The sequence below is a fragment of the Bufo bufo genome, chromosome 4, assembly GCF_905171765.1.
Source record: "Bufo bufo chromosome 4, aBufBuf1.1, whole genome shotgun sequence".
Classification (NCBI taxonomy): domain Eukaryota; kingdom Metazoa; phylum Chordata; class Amphibia; order Anura; family Bufonidae; genus Bufo; species Bufo bufo.
This window is the reverse complement of record NC_053392.1, coordinates 379,734,292-379,754,210: the sequence shown is the minus strand read 5'-3', so window position 1 is coordinate 379,754,210 and position 19,919 is coordinate 379,734,292. Positions and strand designations below refer to the sequence as shown.

Genomic DNA, 19,919 nt, shown 5'->3' with positions numbered 1-19,919 from the left:
ATAAATGAGACTTAAAGGCTATGTACTTCTTTGGGGGCAATTTTATTCATTATTGCATTATACTTATTTTGAGTTAAAAGTAATTTTTCAGTTGGTCTTTATTAACAATATGGAATCCTTTTTTCTGTATAGAGCTGACATGCTCTACTAGCTGCCTGGGGATTTTCTATCTTCTCCATCATCTGAGGAGCAGAAGGACTTCTTATCTCTGATCTCTGACCTTATAAACACTCATTATAGCTCAGTTATCTTACTGATAAGAAGGTGGCTTAAAGGGCTTCTGTCACCCCCAAAACACATTTTTAATTTTTGGGTTTTTGGGCTTTTTCACCGAAAGAGAAGACGTCATCGGCGCAGGCGCACTGAGGGAGTGCTGAGGAGGCGAGCGTCCTTCTCTCAGAGCGCCTGCGCCGAATGAAGACAGGCGCGGGATTTGAAATGCTGACAGGGCCAGCCGGAGGAGGAGAGCGCTCGCTGGCCCTGTCAATCAACAGGAGGAGGGGGCGTTTTTTTTAAAAGAGGATGCGGCGGCTACCAGCAAGTAGACGCCCTACTTGCTGGTAGTGAAGTCATTTGCATATTTTAAAAGATTGATTTTTAATAAAACGAAGCCACAGACCAAGGTAAGAGCCCTATATAGGGAATAGTCGTTCAATAAGGATTTTAACAAGCCCAAAAATGAAAAATGTGTTTTGGGGGTGACAGAAGACCTTTAAATAAGTGTTTATGACCTCTTAGTAGTTTAGAGATAAGGCTTCTTAGACGACCTGCACATAGTAAAAGTACCAGTCACTCAGTTAGGCTACTTAGGCAATGGCGTTTTGAATTCCGTTTGTGAGATCCGTTTAAGGGCTCTCACAAACGGTTCAAAACGGATCAGTTCAGCCCCAATGCATTCTGAATGGATAAAGATCTGTTCAGAATGCATCAGTTTGGATCCGTTCCGCCTCCATTCCGCTCTGGATGCGGACACCAAAACACTGCTTGCAGTAGCTGACCTGCAGCAGTGAAGAAAAATGGCTGGGTTGTTATGGAAACCTGGTGTAAAACTGTGTGTATGTGGAGAATAGGGGCCTGTGAGCTTCTATTGGCTGATAAGGGACATGTGACCGTGTGTATGGCAGTTGTGATATGAAGTTAAGATATGAAGAGAAAGATCTGCAGGCTTCTATTGGCTAATGTAGGTCATGTGATGTGCCATATTTGAATTTTTTGTGAATATCTCGGGGACGGTGCGTGCTAGAGAGCCGAGACCCGGTTTAAATCCTTCCCGGACACCTGATGTACCTGTGTGCCAAATTTCGTGATTGTAAATGCGACGGTGCGGATTCCTTTCGCGGACATACATACATACATACATACATACATACACACACTTACTTTTTCTTGCAACTGTATAAAGCTATGTGAACCCTTTGGAATGATATGGATTTCTGCACAAATTGGTCATAAAATGTGATCTGATCTTCATCTAAGGGCTCTTTCACACTTGCGTTGTTTTGTTCCGGCATAGAGTTCCGTCGTCGGGGCTCTATGCCGGAAGAATCCTGATCAGGATTATCCCTATGCATTCTGAATGGAGAGAAATCCGTTCAGGATGCATCAGGATGTCTTCAGTTCCGGACCGGAACGTTTTTTGGCCGGAGAAAATACCGCAGTATGCTGTGCTTTTTGCTCCGGCCAAAAATCCTAAACACTTGCCGCAAGGCCGGATCCAGAATTAATGCCCATTGAAAGGCATTAATCCGGATTCGGCCTTAAGCTAAACGTCGTTTTGGCGCATTACCGGATCCGACGTTTAGCTTTTTCTGAATGGTTACCATGGCTGCCAGGACGCTAAAGTCCTGTTTGCCATGGTAAAGTGTAGTGGGGAGCAGTATACTTACCGTCCGTGCGGCTCCCGGGGCGCTTCAGAGTGATGTCAGGGCGCCCCACACGCATGGATGACGTGATCGCATGGATCACGTCATCCATGCGCATGGGCCGCTCTGACGTCATTCTGGAGCGCCCCGGGAGCCGCACGGACGGTAAGTATACTGCTCCCCCGCTCCCTACTACTACGGCAACCAGGACTTTAATAGCGTCCTGGCTGCCATAGTAACACTTTCAGTTCACTTGCGGTGTTACGGATCCGGCGAGCACCTCCGGCAAATGGAGTACACGACGGATCCGGACAACGCAAGTGTGAAAGAGGCCTAAGTCACAATAATAGACAATCAGTCTGCTTAAACTAATAACACACAAATAATTAAATGTTACCATGTTTTTATTGAACACACCATGTAAACATTCACAGTGCAGGTGGAAAAAGTATATGAACCCTTGGATTTATTAACTGGTTAAACCTCATTTGGCAGCAATAACTTCAACCAAACATTTCCTGTAGTTGCAGATCAGACGTGCACAACGGTCAGGAGTAATTCTTGACCATTCCTCTTTACAGAACGGTTTCAGTTCTCTTTCTTGAGGTCATCTCAATCGGGTTGAGGTCAGGACTCGGACTGGGCCACTCCAGAAGGCGTATTTTCTTCTGTTTAAGCCATTCTGTTGTTGATTTACTTCTATGATTTGGATTGTTGTCCTGTTGCAACACCCATCTTCTGTTGAGCTTCAGCTGGTGGACAGATGGCCTTAAGTTCTCCTGCAAAATGTCTTGATAAACTTGGGAATTCATTTTTCCTTCGATGATGGCAATCTGTCCAGGCCCTGAAACAGCAAAGCAGCCCCAAACCATGATGCCCGCACAACCATACTTCACAGTTGGGATGAGGTTTTGATGTTGGTGTGCTGTGCCTCTTTTTCTCCACACGTAGTGTTGTGTGTTTCTTCCAAACAACTCAACTTTGGTTTCATCTGTCCATAGAATATTTTGCCAGTACTGCTGTGGGACATCCAGGTGCTCTTGTGCAAACTGTAAACGTGCAGCAATGTTTTTTTTGGACAGCAGTGGCTTCCTCTGTGGTATTCTCCCATGAAATCCATTCTTGTTTAGTGTTTTACGTATCGTAGATTCGCTAACAGGGATGTTAGCATATGCTAGATACAGTCTTTAGCTGACACTCTAGGATTCTTCTTCACCTCATTGAGCAGTCTGCGCTGTGCTCTTGCAGTCATATTTACTGGACGGCTACTCCTAGGGAGAGTAGCAGCAGTGCTGAACTTTCTCAATTTATAGACAATTTGTCTTACCGTGGACTGATGAACAGCAAGGCTTTTGGAGATACTTTTATAACCCTTTTCAGCTTTATGCAAGTCAACAATTCTTAATCGTAGGTCTTCTGAAAGCTCTTTTGTGCGAGGCATCATTCACATCGGGCAATGCTTCTTGTGAAAAGCAAACCCAGAACTGGTGTGTGTTTTTTATAGGGCAGGGCAGCTGTAACCAACACCTCCAATCTCATCTCATTGATTGGACTCCAGTTGGCTGACACCTCACTCCAATTAGCTCTTGGAGATGTCATTAGTCTAGGGGTTCACATACTTTTTCCACCTGCACTGTTAATGTTTGCATAGTGTGTTCAATAAAAACATGGTAACATTTAATTCTTTGTGTGTTATTACTTTAAGCAGACTGTGATTGTCTATTGTTGTGACTTAGATGAAGATCAGATCAAATTTTATCACCAATTTGTGCAGAAATCCATATCATTCCAAAGGGTTCACATACTTTTTCTTGCAACTGTATATTAGAAGATGGAGAGCCTGATCAGAGATATCAATATCCCCCATGAACCTGTTCTCTGTCCACAGTAGCTTTTCTCCCCCTTACGGTCACTACGTCAGTGTGTAAAATGCTTAGCATTAGCACTTCTTTGTGGTCATTGCACTTAAGTGCTTGGATTTCATCACTTGTTAAAGCAAATGATTTCCCCTTTGCTAGGCTCCTTGAGAGAAGTTGTGGTGGCAATCCTTTTTGGTTCCTGAGGACAGCCCCACAGGTCCCTTTTTTAGCAGCATAAAGATTTTTAAATAGTGGTACACTACAGTAAAAGTTGTCCATGTACAGTCTGTAGACCTTGTGAAGAAGTGGTTCCATTAGGTCCCAGATGATTTTCCACCGGCATCAAGGGTTCCTGGGCATCCTGGGGGATTTGTGTCATGGTCCTTGCCCTCATAAACTTTGAAGCCGCCTGTCTAACCTGTGCTTCTCTCACAGACTTTGTATAATTTAAAACCATACCTGGCTGTCTTAGAATATACTGATTAAGGGTACATTCACACGACCGTGTGTAATCCTTTCCGTTTTGCGGTCCGCAAATAACGAAACCGTGTGTCCGAATTTTGCAGATGAATGACTTCCGCTTGTGTTTCGTATGTTTGCGAACCGGAAAAAACAAGAGCGAGAAAACAAAAGAATTATTAAGGCCTTCAATAATACGAAAACGGATCCACAAAAAACGGATGACACACAGAAACCATTCGTATGTCATCCGCAATTTGCGGATCCATTGACTTGAAAGGGGCTGTGGACAATAGTAGTACAAGCTTTATATTTTTGCGGACTAGAAATGCAGAAACACTGATGCGGACAATATACTGAATGTTGTCCGCACATTTTATTCACCCATAGGAATGAATGGATCCGCATGTATTCCGGAAAAAATGGGGAACAGATGCGGATCCAACGCGGATAAAATTATACGGTCGTGTGAATGTACCCTTAATGACAGTCAGCTTTTAAAACTTACAAGGGATTTATCCACTCCAGTTTCAGTATAGGATTTTAGAAAAGTGTCTCTCCATTCACACGTTTGTAGTGCATTGCGGATCCGCAATACACCTGGCAGGCACCCCCCATAGAACTGCTCAATTGCGGACAAGAATAGGACATGTTCTATTTTTTTCCTGTGAGGTGGGATGGATTATCTCGGCAAAGTGCTCACTAACACAGATTTAGACAGATTTGTGAACAGTATATTTGAGAGTAATGGGTCTTTTGTGTATGTAGAAAATGTTTCAGAACTTTGAGTTCAGCTCATGCAAAATGGGAGCAAAACCAAAAGTGTTGCGTTTATATTTTTTTCTCAGTGTATATATTTGGGCTGCAACGATTAATCTACAAACCGGATTCCAAAAAAGTTGGGACACTAAACAAATTGTGAATAAAAACTGAATGCAATGATGTGGAGATGGCAAATGTCAATATTTTATTTGTAATAGAACGTAGATGACAGATCAAACGTTTAATCAGAGTAAATGTATCATTTTAAAGGAAAAATACGTTGATTCAAAATTTCACGGTGTCAACAAATCCCAAAAAAGTTGGGACAAGTAGCAATAAGAGGCTGGAAAAAGTAAATTTAAGCATAACGAAGAGCTGGAAGACCAAATAACACTAATTAGGTCAATTGGTAACATGATTGGGTATAAAAAGAGCTTCTCAGAGTGGCAGTGTCTCTCAGAAGCCAAGATGGGTAGAGGATCACCAATTCCCACAATGTTGCGCAGAAAGATAGTGGAGCAATATCAGAAAGGTGTTACCCAGCGAAAAATTGCAAAGACTTTGCATCTATCATCATCAACTGTGCATAACATCATCCGAAGATTCAGAGAATCTGGAACAATCTCTGTGCGTAAGGGTCAAGGCCGTAAAACCATACTGGATGCCCGTGATCTCCGGGCCCTTAAACGACACTGCACCACAAACAGGAATGCTACTGTAAAGGAAATCACAGAATGGGCTCAGGAATACTTCCAGAAACCATTGTCAGTGAACACAATCCACCGTGCCATCCGCCGTTGCCAGCTGAAACTCTACAGTGCAAAGAAGCAGCCATTTCTAAGCAAGATCCACAAGCTCAGCCGTTTTCACTGGGCCAGGGATCATTTAAAATGGAGTGTGACAAAATGGAAGACTGTTCTGTGGTCAGACAAGTCACAATTCGAAGTTCTTTTTGGAAATCTGGGACGCCATGTCACCCGGACCAAAGAGGACAAGGACAACCCAAGTTGTTATCAACGCTCAGTTCAGAAGCCTGCATCTCTGATGGTATGGGGTTGCATGAGTGCGTGTGGCATGGGCAGCTTGCATGTCTGGAAAGGCACCATCAATGCAGAAAAATATATTCAGGTTCTAGAACAACATATGCTCCCATCCAGACGTCATCTCTTTCAGGGAAGACCCTGCATTTTTCAACAAGATAATGCCAGACCACATCATGGCTGCGTAGGAGAAGGATCCGGGTACTGAAATGGCCAGTCTGCAGTCCAGATCTTTCATCTATAGAGAACATTTGGCACATCATAAAGAGGAAGGTGCAACAAAGAAGGCCCAAGACGATTGAACAGTTAGAGGCCTGTATTAGACAAGAATGGGAGAGCATTCATATTTCTAAACTTGAGAAACTGGTCTCCTCGGTCCCCAGAAGTCTGTTGAGTGTTGTAAGAAGAACGGGAGATGCCACACAGTGGTGAAAATGGCCTTGTCCCAATTTTTGGGGGATTTGTTGACACCATGAAATTCTGATTCAACATATTTTTCCCTTAAAATGGTACATTTTCTCAGTTTAAACTTTTGCTCCGTGATTTATGTTCTATTCTGAATAAAATATTAGAAGTTGGCACCTCCACATCATTGCGTTCAGTTTTTATTCACGATTTGTATAGTGTCCCAACTTTTTTGGAATCCGGTTTGTACGTTATCGATAATATTCGATAACTGGATTCGTTGTCATCAAATAATCAGCCAATTCGTTGCTATGCGGGCGGTCAGGCGCTATGCCTGCGGGTCCTTGAACTTTAAATCACCGCATCTTTATTACCTTACAATGAAGCTCCAGTAACAGGCAGAGAGGCCGGCGGCGTAACGTCACTTACTCACGTGACGCGCACGCTCCGCCTGCTTCATTCATAAGGTGGGCGGAGCAGGCGCGTCACGTGAGTAAGTGAAGTTACGCCGCCGCTTGCTCTGCCTGTTACTGGAGCTTCACTGTAAGTTAATAAAGATGCAGTGATTTAAAGTAAAAGTTACTGCCGGATAAGGAATACTGCTGTGAGCGGCGGGGCCGGGGCTGTTATGGGCAGGGGGATCTGTGGATGGCACTGTTATGGGGAGGGGCATCTGTGGATGGCACTGGTATGGAGGGGATCTGTGTATGGCACTGTTATGGGAGGGGATCTGTGAATGGCACTGTTATGGGGGAGATCTGTGGATGAGACATACAGCATAAGATGCTATATAGTGTCATCCATAGATCCCCCTATAGCATGGTCATCCATAGGTCCCCCTCCCCTTAACAGTGTCATCCACAGATCCCCCTCCCCATAACAGTGCCATCCACAGATTCCCCTCCCATAACAGTGCACAGATCCCCCTCCCATAACAGTGCACAGATCCCCCTCCCATAACAGTGCCATCCACAGATCCCCTCCATAACTGTGCCACCCACAGATTCCCTCCATAACAGGGCCACCCACAGATTCCCTCCATAACAGGGCCACCCACAGATTCCCTCCATAACAGTGCCACCCACAGATCCCCCCATAACAGTGCCACCCACAGATCGCCCCCCCATAACAGGGCCATCCACAGACCCCCCCCCCCCCCCCATAACAGGGCCATCCACAGAGCCCCTCCATGACAGGGCCATCCACAGAGCCCCTCCGTAACAGTGCCATCCACAGAGCCCCTCCATAACAATGCCATCCACAGATCCCCCCCCATAACAGTGCCATCCACAGAGCCCCTCCATAACAGTGCCATCCACAGAGCCCCTCCGTAACAGTGTCATCCACAGATCCTCCATAACAGTGCCATCCACAATTTGTTTTAATATGGCCTTTGAACCTAATTTTTTAAGTAGAATCATATAAACCCCCTTTTTTTTTCATTTTAGTGTTTTTTCCCGAGTAATCGATTAATCGATGAAATTATCGACAACTAATCGATTATTCAAATAATCGTTAGCTGCAGCCCTAGTATACAGTACAGACCAAAAGTTTGGACACACCTTCTCATTCAAAGAGTTTTCTTTATTTTCATGACTATGAAGGCATCAAAACTATGAATTAACACATGTGGAATTATATACATCACAAACAAGTGTGAAACAACTGAAAATATGTCATATTCTAGGTTCTTCAAAGTAGCCACCTTTTGCTTTGATTACTGCTTTGCACGCTCTTGGCATTCTCTTGATGAGCTTCAAGAGGTAGTCCCCTGAAATGGTCTTCCAACAGTCTTGAAGGAGTTCCCAGAGATGCTTAGCACTTGTTGGCCCTTTTGCCTTCACTCTGCAGTCCAGCTCACCCCAAACCATCTCGATTGGGTTCAGGTCCGGTGACTGTGGAGGCCAGGTCATCTGGCGCAGCACCCCATCACTCTCCTTCATGGTCAAATAGCCCTTACTTTCAAAGTTTTCCCAATTTTTCGGCTGACTGACTGACCTTCATTTTTTAAAGTAATGATGGCCACTCGTTTTTCTTTACTTAGCTGCTTTTTTCTTGCCATAATACAAATTCTAACAGTCTATTCAGTAGGACTATCAGCTGTGTATCCACCTGACTTCTCCTCAACACCACTGATGGTCCCAACCCCATTTATAAGGCAAGAAATCCCACTTATTAAACCTGACAGGGCACACCTGTGAAGTGAAAACCATTTCAGGGGACTACCTCTTGAAGCTCATCAAGAGAATGCCAAGAGTGTGCAAAGCAGTAATCAAAGCAAAAGGTGGCTACTTTGAAGAACCTAGAATATGACATATTTTCAGTTGTTTCACACTTGTTTGTTATGTATATAATTCCACATGTGTTAATTCATAGTTTTGATGCCTTCAGTGTGTGAATCTACAATTTTCATAGTCATGAAAATAAAGAAAACTCTTTGAATGAGAAGGTGTGTCCAAACTTTTGGTCTGTATTGTATATAATGCTCACTGATATATTTATAGAAGTAATTCAGCACGTCCCCTTGAAAATGACTTGTCTTGAAAGAGGGACATCCACTGCAACATATACCACCCTATAGGCATTTAGTGGGAAATGTCCATAATATTTCTTTATGGAATAGCACAGTCTGTTGAATGGTTCCATACCGTAAAACCAAAAAAGGCCTGATGTATACCGGCCCAACAGAGGCCAAAAGGACACTCTTTTTGGCTTCTGTCAAATGTATGGAACGGTGTAATTTCTTTTAGATTATAAAGCTGGGTTCTTTGTGTTGTCTTCCTTCTTCTCTCTCACAGGTTACTCCTAATGAAGGGAAAAAAGTAACTGTATAATGTGCTCTTCTGTAGTCCAAGGGAATGTATTCATGGGTACATAGCTTGAAAGAGTATAATTAAGTCTGCTTTAGACAGGTGCCCATATTTAAACATGAGTAAAATATCCCCAGGGATATTCAGTAAACTTCTCCCTGTGTTGGTTTTGGCTTTCTCACAGGTGAATCTGTCTTTCAGTTCAGGATGCTGAATGTGTGCAAAAGGTAACAATAGACTATCGTCTTAAGGGAAAAAGTTAATTTGCTTAAGAAATAAAGTATAAAATACATGTTAATTTCTGTAACATTTACCAGATGCAGGACTGAATGACCATATTCCCAATCTATGGTGGCGTATTAAGAATGAGAGCTTGAATTCTATTACACAAACCGGTTTATAAAGAGAAAGGGGGAATCTATCATTTGCAGTGTTTTTTGTGTCATTTTTACGTTTTTCATTCGTTTGTGCTGCTGTGCCTAATTTATGAAATGCCGAACGGTAGTAATGAATTTGGCGCAAGTGCTGTGTGGTTTACGGATCTGTGAAAGTACACCTGGGGTTTGCCTGGTTTAGAATTGCGGCATTTTAGTGAATTTTGTGACTGTCTCAGAAGATAATTGAGACTGAAGGCCTTAATCCCAGTCCACTTTTGAAAGTGGTGCAGAAGGCCAAAAGTTGTTGCGCAAAAAGTCGAGTGTGCCAGCACTAGCGGCATTTTAAATGGGTTATTCTACACTAACAAATGCTCCCCCATATGCTGATTCTACTTACCTGGCTCCCGGCGGTGACGGGGACGAGCTTCCCTAGCATTGCGGGTGATGCTAGGGAGGCTTGTCCTTGTCACCGCCTGCCATTGGCTGCTCCCCCTGACACCAGATATTTTCATCCGCGCACAGGGAGAAGCAGCAGCGGGGACCAGGAGTGACACGGGGAGCCAGGTAAGTAGAATCAGTGTGAGGGGCCCGGCATATGGGGGAGAATTTGCTAGTGTCGGATAACCCCTTTAACAGATGAAAACTGGCTCACCAGATTTTTATAAATGTCCCCAATAGTATACATGCATATTTTGCGATCTGCCCATCAATGCCCCTAAAACTGCTATGAAACAACTTTTTTTGTGGTCTGGGTCACAGAGATGTCCCATGAAAAACAGAAACGGTCAATATTATATACAATATTTTGGGATGCACTTGGTTGAAGGAAATATTGTATTGGGTGTATTTTAACATGTTTATTCTGTATGCATAAGAGTAACCAAAGACTACAGTGCTAAACCATGGTAGAACACTTGTGGTTGTATGTTGGGAGTTTTGACCCAGCAGCATTTTACTAGGCCTATGTGAATATCCCATAAGTGGTTCAAAACCAGATAACTATAAACCTTATGTCCATGTTATTTCCCTTCAACTTAGGACTTCACATGTTTTCTGGAGACAGCTCGGGGCGGATTATCATGTGGAATACAGGCATCAGCAGAAGTTCCCAACAGAACCCAGTCGAGCTCTGGAGTATTTTGAAGGTAAAATTGTCAAGTTGTGAGAATTGTCCAGTTTTGTATGGTATAAATCTAGTTAACTGTTAGCTTGACATCCTTTACTGAGATTTTAATAAAAGGCTGTAGACACCTTTGGTGGCATTTTTCCATTATTACATTCTACCCCTTTTGGGCTAAAAATCATTGTTGAAGGTGGTCTTTATTTAAAAATTTCCACCATTTTCCATGCACAGCTGTGGGCTTCTGTGTACTACTGCAGAGTGTCAGCAGCTCTGACTGAATTGAGCTATAAGGAGTTCTAAGATATGTGCTGCACATGAGCAGTCAGGTCTCACTGTTAACAGAAAGCCTGCTGCTCTGAAAATAAAAACTGCTGAACATTTATAATAAAGACCAATTGGAAAACTGATTTTTAGCCCAAAATGAAGTAATAAAAAATGCCCCCATGGTCCTCCATAGCTTTTAAAGAGTAACGAAACCTTTTGACTATAATTTAAATAAGATGACCCTAATGCACTAATAATTTTTTTTTTTTTTAAATAAACTTAAAGGTACACTGACAGGCCCAATAAGCATAATTAGCTGTATATATGCATGCACAGGCCTTTCATTGAGTATTAAAAACATATAAGTCTAACTCCTGTCCACCTTATGAACACTGCAAAATGATGTTTTATAACCTGATGTAATTGCTCGTCTTTCTGCCCAAGGGGCGGCGTTTCAGCTTCACTTCTGCCCAGCCAGCCTCCCCCCAACCGCCGTTTTGAAGCGCCGCCCAGCTCATCAATATTCACTTCGCTGGGCGGCTTTTGCTGTCCCCGACGTTCCGAGATCTGGCGCATGCCCAATAGAAAGCTATGGGCATCGGACTCACTTTCAGCTTCTGCGCATGCGCCCGACACCCATAGCTTTCTATTGGGCATGCGCCGGATCTCGGAACGTCGGGGACAGCAGAAGCCGCCCAGCGAAGTGAATATTGATGAGCTGGGCGGCGCTTCAAAACGGCTGTTGGGGGAGGCTAACTGGGCAGAAGTGAAGCTGAAACGCCGCCCCTTGGGCAGAAAGACGAGCGATTACATCAGGTTATAAAACATCATTTTGCAGTATTCATAAGGTGGACAGGGGTTAGACTTATATGTTTTTAATACTCAATGGAAGACCTGTGCATGCATATATACAGCTAATTATGCTTATTGGGCCTGTCAGTGTCCCTTTAAATAAAAATTCAAAATAAATTAATAGACTTTTACCTCCCCAAAAGAGCACCATTCCCTATGCGCTTAAAACTCAGTTCTCTGTACACCGCTCAGCGGTGTACAGAGTACGGACTGTGAAATTTATGAATGGGGCTGCAGCACAGCCAGTATGGGCAGGAGCGCATATTGCTGCTCCTGCCCGTGCCCCCCAGAGGTTTACTAACTCCTGGCTAAGAGTCCTGCATGTCAGCTCTTAGCTTAGCAGAGCAGGCAGAAGCCCGCTCCACTCAGCTAATCCTGGCATAATACATAGGTACAGGGTGCCCATGTGCTATGGCAGGAGTTAGTAAACCTCTGGGGGGCAGGGGCAGCAATATGCGGTGGACAGAGAACAGATTTTTAAGCACACAGGGAATGGTGCTCTTTAGGGAGGTAAAAGTATTATAAAAATACAAAATTAATTAAAAAAATATATTAGAAAAAGTTTTTATTAAAATTTTTGTCTAAGGTTTACTTAATCTTGAAAGCATTTTTCAATTTGTGTGCCATTATAATAGATTGTGACCTTGAAAAACATTTTAACCTTAATTCGAATAAATATTGGTTTATATAATTTATGTGAAAGCGGCTTTGGACAACCGATATTAAAAAAGGAAAAGTTGATGAGCCGATCTGGAATTTTTCTATTTGGACACCGCAGTCTTGGAGTGGCCAGGACTTTAAGAACGTATTAATTTTTTTACAATCTAGATAGTGAGGTAGTGGAACTGGAAAGTAAAAAAAAATAGTTCATTTATGTTGGTTTGTGAAAAGAAACATTGTTATACAGTATTTCCCCAGACATGTTAATGGGTTTGTCTCATGAAGAGAACCTCTGATCATATGCCCTAAATGAAGAGAACCCCTGATCATATGCCCTATTAGGCCCATTCACACGTTCGCAATTGCGTTCCGCATTTTGCGGAATGGAATTGCAGACCCATTTATTTTTATAGTGCCGCACGATGTGTGGCCCGCACTTCCGGGTCCACATTTCCGTTCCCGAAAAAAATAGAACATGTCCTATTCTTGTCCGCAATTGCGGACAAGAATAGGCATATTCTATTAGTGCCAGCGATATGCGGAACGCACATTGCCCTGTCTGTGTTTTGTGGATCCGCAAAACACGCTACGGAAGTGAGAATGGAGCCTGAGAGGGTCCCTTCTCTGGGAGCCAGAAAAGAGAACAGTCTTGTAACAGTCATCTGTCCAAATAGAAGTAATAAAAGTAATAATATTTTTTAGAATACTGTGTCATTTTAGGAAATAAAAGAAAGTGACATGAAAGGAATTGCTGTGAATCACTTAGAAGTTCATCCAAATGGAAGGCGCCTGTTGATTCATACAAAAGACAGTACAGTCCGAATCATGGATCTTAGAATGTAAGCAGTTTTCCCCTTTGTGTTTCAGTTTTGTTCATTTGGCTGTCAAGATGCTTTTCTCTGCTTTTAAAGTGGTTATTCAACCCCTGAAATGCATCCCCATATGCCCGGGCCCCTCACACATATTGTACTTACCCTGCTCCCCGGCACCTGCGTCTTTTCTGAAGCCTGCACGGTTGCCGTTGCATCTCCCCGTTGCGCGGAGGAAAACACCCGCGCAATGGGGAGATGCAAAGGCGGCTATGTGGGCTTCAGAAGCGATGCGGGTGCCGGGGAGCATGGTAAGTTCATTGTGTTTGAGGGGCCCGGGCATATGGGAGGGCATTTCAGGGGTTGGATAACCCCATTTTGTCTTCTATTATCCTCTACCGATCCATTTTTTTCTATCTATATCGTCTCTATCTATGTATCTACTTACCTATTTATCTATTTCTTTTATATCTATTTATCCATCCATCCACTGTTCCACCCATCCATCGTGATCTATGTTAAAAGGGTTTCCATTTTTTTTTTTTACTGGTGGTATCTGATCAGTGGGGGTCTGACACCCCTGCTGATCAGTTGTTTTGAGAAGGCACCAACGCTGCTGTGAGTGCCGCAGCCTTCTCGCAGCTTCCCAAGCACAGTGCTGTACATTTGGATATCGGCTGTGCTTGGTATCATGCTCAATCCCTTTCACTTGATTGGGGCTGAGCTGCTCCTAGGCCACATGACACATGAACATGTTGTCACTCACCCTAGGAAAATCTGAGAGAAGACTGCGCGCTCACAGGAGTGCTTCTGCCTTCTCAAACAGCTGATTGGCGTCGGTCCCAGGTGTCAGACCCCATCCATCAGATACTGATGACCTATTCTGATGATAGGTCATCGGTGTAAAAATCCCAGAAAACCCCTTTAATAGTCATCTCTAAATAACTGATATACTGATGCAGCAAATCACATTAAGGGCTCGTTCATACGAACGTGTTATGGCCGTTGCCGTATTGTGGACCGCATTTGCAGATCCGCAATACACGGGCACCGTTCCAAGTGCATTCCAAATCACGGAAGCGGACCCATTCACTCCAATGGGTCCGCAAATCCGGAGATGCGGAACACTACGGAAGCACTACGGATTATGATCTATCTTTTTGCGGTACGGAGGGATCGCGGACCCATTTAAGTGAATGGGTCCACGATCCCCATGCGGCTGCCCCACGGACGGTGCCCGTGCATTGCGGACCACAATTTGCAGTCCACAGCACGGGCACGGGCTTCACATGTTCGAGCCCTTATACTGTAAGTCAGTCTTCAAGAATAATCTAGACGGTCTGCAAGTATATAAAATGACGGTTGCGGACAAGGCTATTTAAAGAACTCCTTTCTACTGTCGCGAAGAAGTGAGCTGGACTTGCTAAGGCCACTTTTGGACATCTAACGTCTAGCAGCACATGTTAGAACAGTACCTGGTTCTTTAAATACCCTAGTAGGAATCATGTCTAACTTCTTGTGCTCTTTAATTCTGTTTTAGACTGGCTGCAAAAAAATATATTGGAGCCACAAATTACAGGGAAAAACTTCGCAGTGCCTTAACACCTTGTGGAACATTTGTCATAGCAGGTAGTGAAGATGGGGTTGCATATGTGTGGAATGCTGAAACAGGTGAGACATTTTTAGTTTTGTTTAGTCCATGCAATGTACTATGAACAATAGACTGGTACACATCTTTTATTTTATGCAGTTACTTTAACCTGTTTAAATTCTAATACTGCTTATAAAGTCAGGGTGTGTTTTATTTTATTGTAGGAGACCAGGTAGCAAAGTATACAGCGCTGTCATATACAGCCCCACTTCGAGATGTGGCCTTTCACCCTCATGAACACATGGTGGCATTTTGTGCCTTTGGACCAAGCCAACCAATCATTGTATACATTTATGACTACAAGGGTGAGCATGAACACTGATACAGTATTGTTTCTGCTAACACAGCATCCCTTCTTGCATCTAAGACTGACTTTACATAGATAGCTGTTGGCCAACCTGACTCCTCCATCCACATGCACTCTCAGCTGAGCACGCCTATGGCCTCAACAAGTATAGTCTAGTAAGCTGCTGCCACACACTTCTGGCAGCTTATTTCCCTAGAACAGAAGGATTCTGTTCTTCTGTCCCCTGATGTCTACTATTGGAGGGGATTTAGGAGGCTCCCATACACGTCAGATGGTTAGCTGGTCCCCACTACATTTTTAGGTTCAGACAACATACATCTAATGTGTATGGCCAGAATAGTTGACAAATTGGAAGCTTCGGTAACTTCTACAATTTAAAATAATACAAAATATTTATACAGTCTTGTAACATAATGATTTTACAGTCTAACAAGCAAAGTATACACTGCGTGCAGAATTATTAGGCAAATGAGTATTTTGACCACATCATCCTCTTTATGCATGTTGTCTTACTCCAAGCTGTATAGGCTCGAAAGCCTACTACCAATTAAGCATATTAGGTGATGTGCATCTCTGTAATGAGAAGTGGTGTGGTCTAATGACATCAACACCCTATATCAGGTGTGCATAATTATTAGGCAACTTTCCTTTTCTTTGGCAAAATGGGTCAAAAGAAGGACTTGACAGGCTCAGAAAAGTCAAAAATAATGAGATATCTTGCAGAGGGATGCAGCACTCTTAAAATTGCAAAGCTTCTGAAGCGTGATCATCGAACAATCAAGCGTTTCATTCAAAATAGTCAACAGGGTCGCAAGAAGCGTGTGGAAAATCCAAGGCGCAAAATAACTGCCCATGAACTGAGAAAAGTCAAGCGTGCAGCTGCCAAGATGCCACTTGCCACCAGTTTGGCCATATTTCAGAGCTGCAACATCACTGGAGTGCCCAAAAGCACAAGGTGTGCAATACTCAGAGACATGGCCAAGGTAAGAAAGGCTGAAAGACGACCATCACTGAACAAGACACACAAGCTGAAACGTCAAGACTGGGCCAAGAAATATCTCAAGACTGATTTTTCTAAGGTTTTATGGACTGATGAAATGAGAGTGAGTCTTGATGGGCCAGATGGATGGGCCCGTGGCTGGATTGGTAAAGGGCAGAGAGCTCCAGTCCGACTCAGACGCCAGCAAGGTGGAGGTGGAGTACTGGTTTGGGCTGGTATCATCAAAGATGAGCTTGTGGGGCCTTTTCGGGTTGAGGATGGAGTCAAGCTCAACTCCCAGTCCTACTGCCAGTTTCTGGAAGACACCTTCTTCAAGCAGTGGTACAGGAAGAAGTCTGCATCCTTCAAGAAAAACATGATTTTCATGCAGGACAATGCTCCATCACACGCGTCCAAGTACTCCACAGCGTGGCTGGCAAGAAAGGGTATAAGAAGAAAATCTAATGACATGGCCTCCTTGTTCACCTGATCTGAACCCCATTGAGAACCTGTGGTCCATCATCAAATGTGAGATTTACAAGGAGGGAAAACAGTACACCTCTCTGAACAGTGTCTGGGAGGCTGTGGTTGCTGCTGCACGCAATGTTGATGGTGAACAGATCAAAACACTGACAGAATCCATGGATGGCAGGCTTTTGAGTGTCCTTGCAAAGAAAGGTGGCTATATTGGTCACTGATTTGTTTTTGTTTTGTTTTTGAATGTCAGAAATGTATATTTGTGAATGTTGAGATGTTATATTGGTTTCACTGGTAAAAATAAATAATTGAAATGGGTATATATTTGTTTTTTGTTAAGTTGCCTAATAATTATGCACAGTAATAGTCACCTGCACACACAGATATCCCCCTAAAATAGCTAAAACTAAAAACAAACTAAAAACTATTTCCAAAAATATTCAGCTTTGATATTAATGAGTTTTTTGGGTTCATTGAGAACATGGTTGTTGTTCAATAATAAAATTAATCCTCAAAAATACAACTTGCCTAATAATTCTGCACTCCCTGTATAGCATAATACTGTTGAAAACACAGGAGCTTAACCCTCTTCCTGCCAAGGACGTTTGTCATACGTTTTTGCAGGGTGGGACTTCAGTAGCCAACGACGTATGAGATGCATTCTTTCTACCAACTCTTTTTCAGGCTGTATAGCAGCTAGAGATAAGGCGAAGGTCACAGTGCTAGCCACTATACAGGCCAAGATACAGTCGGGTAAAGTGGGAGTTGCATGTGCCTGCAGCTCTCACCTCCAACCCGGTTTCTAAAGGTTCTATTTCCGGCAGTATGGCTACTAGCATGGCGATCCCAGTCTTGCTTTCAAGGGCTTGTCTCATTTCAGCAAGTGGCATTTACCATGTAGAAAAGTTAATACAAGGCACTTACTAATGTATTGTGATTGTCCATATTGCTTCCTTTTCTGACTTAATTCATTCTTCCATTGCATTATACACTGCTCGTTTTCAGAGGTTACAGCCACTGCTGCAGCGCTTATTATACGAGGTGGCCTACGCTCACTCCCACAGTCCCGGTCACAATACATTAGTAATTGCCCTCCAAATTAACTTTGTCTATATGGTAAATGCCATTTGCTGAAGTTAGAAAACCCCCTTTAAGGCATAGATTCTTATCTTAAAAACCTGGCTCATATTTTTAGCTACTATAGAGACTGAGATAGAGCCGTTTATAGCAAGGAAGTATCTCATGTGTGTCAGACTAGTGAAGTGCCACTCTACTGAGATTTGTCTTTGGCAATTGAAAGCTTAATCTTCTGTGGGTTTTTTATTTAGAAGTTTACAGTCCAGAACAGTTCCTGAACTGTGGAGGGAAAGGGAGGCCAAGGAGTGTGTGCTGACAAGCTGCCTTGTATAACTCTACTTGACCACAGTGGGGAGGGGTAACATGAAGTGCTGCGCAGATTATCATCTTCATAGAGCATACCTGTAATTGTCACATATGAAGGGGTTCCTTACCTCCAGTAGATGATCGTTTGCTCATCTAATTATCCCTCTGCGGCCACTTTGGCCATTTATTGATGCCATGACCCAGATGTTCATCAGTGTTCCGGATCACAGCGTCAAAAAAGTCACAACAAACATGCACATTACACACATAAATGTGAATAAAGCTTACATTTTCTACTGCCTTTATCCTGTTTGTACCTGATTTTTAGTATAAAATATGCTGACCACTTCTCTAGCGATACCCGTTACACCCTACAGTAATAGAGTTAGTGATTATCACTAGAGAGGGGTTAAAAAAATAGTTCTTTTACCAAAAAGAAACGATGTACATGGATAATCGGAGGTCATAAATGCATATACATAACCAAAAAGAACTAAATTGACCCCTAAAAACAAAATTTTTATTTAAAGGGACACTGTCACCTGGATTTTACTTACTAAGCTAATAACATCACCACATCAGTCTCCACGATTTACATTAAAATATACTAGTACTACTGCCCTGTGTCTTTTATTTTGTCTATTAAATCGGTTTTATTAATATGCAAAGTTCCTCAATAAGGAGCCCAAGGGGACGTCTCTCCGGCAGTTGGAGCCCAGTTGCGCCTATTTCTTCGCACCGCCCCGCTGCTAATTTATTCACTGTTCATCGCTGACCTAATGTTTGTGCAGCGCCCGTAATCCCGCGCATGCGCTCTGGATACACATGTCAGCGCGGTGTCCTAGCATCGGCCTCACAGAAGTCATTGCGCATGCGCCAGCTTCGCCGCTCCTGCCTCTCCGTCCTTTGCTCGCCCTGCAAGTTGCACTGCTCCGCTCTTCCTTTCCGGGTCGAGCGAAGATGGCGCATGCGCAATGACTTCTGTGAGGCCGATGCCAGGACACCGCGCGGGCCCTGACATGTGTATCCAGGGCGCATGCGCGTGATTACAGGCGCTGCACAAACATTACGTCAGCACCAGTAGACATTTCAGCATGACAATGACCCAAAACACACAGAAAAAGTGGGGAAGAAATGGTTAGCAGACAACAACATTAACGTTTTGGAGTGGCCGAGCCAGAGTCCAGACTTGAATCTGTGGAGGGAGCTAAAGATCAGGGTGATGGCAAGAAGACCCTCCAACCTGAAAGATTTGGAGCTCATTGCTAAAGATGAATGGGCAAAAATACATGCAAAAAGCTGGTCTGCAATTATAGGAAGCGCTTGATTGCTGTAATAGCCAATAAAGGCTTTTCTATTGATTATTGAGAAGGGTATGAATAATTTTGGACTGGACACTTTTTGCTCAAATGTAAATAAAAGCTGAGAAATGTTTTTTTTCCCACAATAATGCCTCTTGTACATCATCTTATTATCGTTTGGGAGACACCCATGTCATTTCCCGTCAAAAAATTACTTGCTGGATGTATAAAAGTAACTTTAAGTCAAAATTTGCCAGGGGTATGAATAATTATCGGCAGCACTGTAAGTGAACCAAAAATAAATAAAAAATGTGCAACCTGATATGGAAAAAGGCCACCAGTAAATGTTCAGGTAGGGTGGGCAGAGAAAACCATATGAGGGGAGCATTTAACCCTAATGTGGCCCTGCTGAATCCTCAGCCCGGGGATGGCCCTTAAAGGTGGAGTCTCCCCGTACCTAACCTGGCTGGTCTTAGTAAGCCCTAAATGGGTTTCCCTACTGCACCAACGCGTTTCACCCACCTGGGTTCATCAAAGGG

The 19,919-nt window shown here is 43.3% G+C and overlaps 1 protein-coding gene across 1 annotated transcript in view; it reads left to right on the top strand.

Annotated features, from left to right (window-relative positions):
• The window catches only part of AHI1 (Abelson helper integration site 1), a 231,072-nt gene that overhangs the window by 59,957 nt on the left and 151,196 nt on the right, over nucleotides 1-19,919 (top strand). The window contains exons 14-17 of the mRNA XM_040429185.1: nucleotides 10,613-10,719; nucleotides 13,194-13,312; nucleotides 14,823-14,953; nucleotides 15,098-15,238. Coding sequence (XP_040285119.1) covers nucleotides 10,613-10,719; nucleotides 13,194-13,312; nucleotides 14,823-14,953; nucleotides 15,098-15,238 — 498 coding nt within the window. The remainder of the gene's footprint in view (nucleotides 1-10,612; nucleotides 10,720-13,193; nucleotides 13,313-14,822; nucleotides 14,954-15,097; nucleotides 15,239-19,919) is intronic.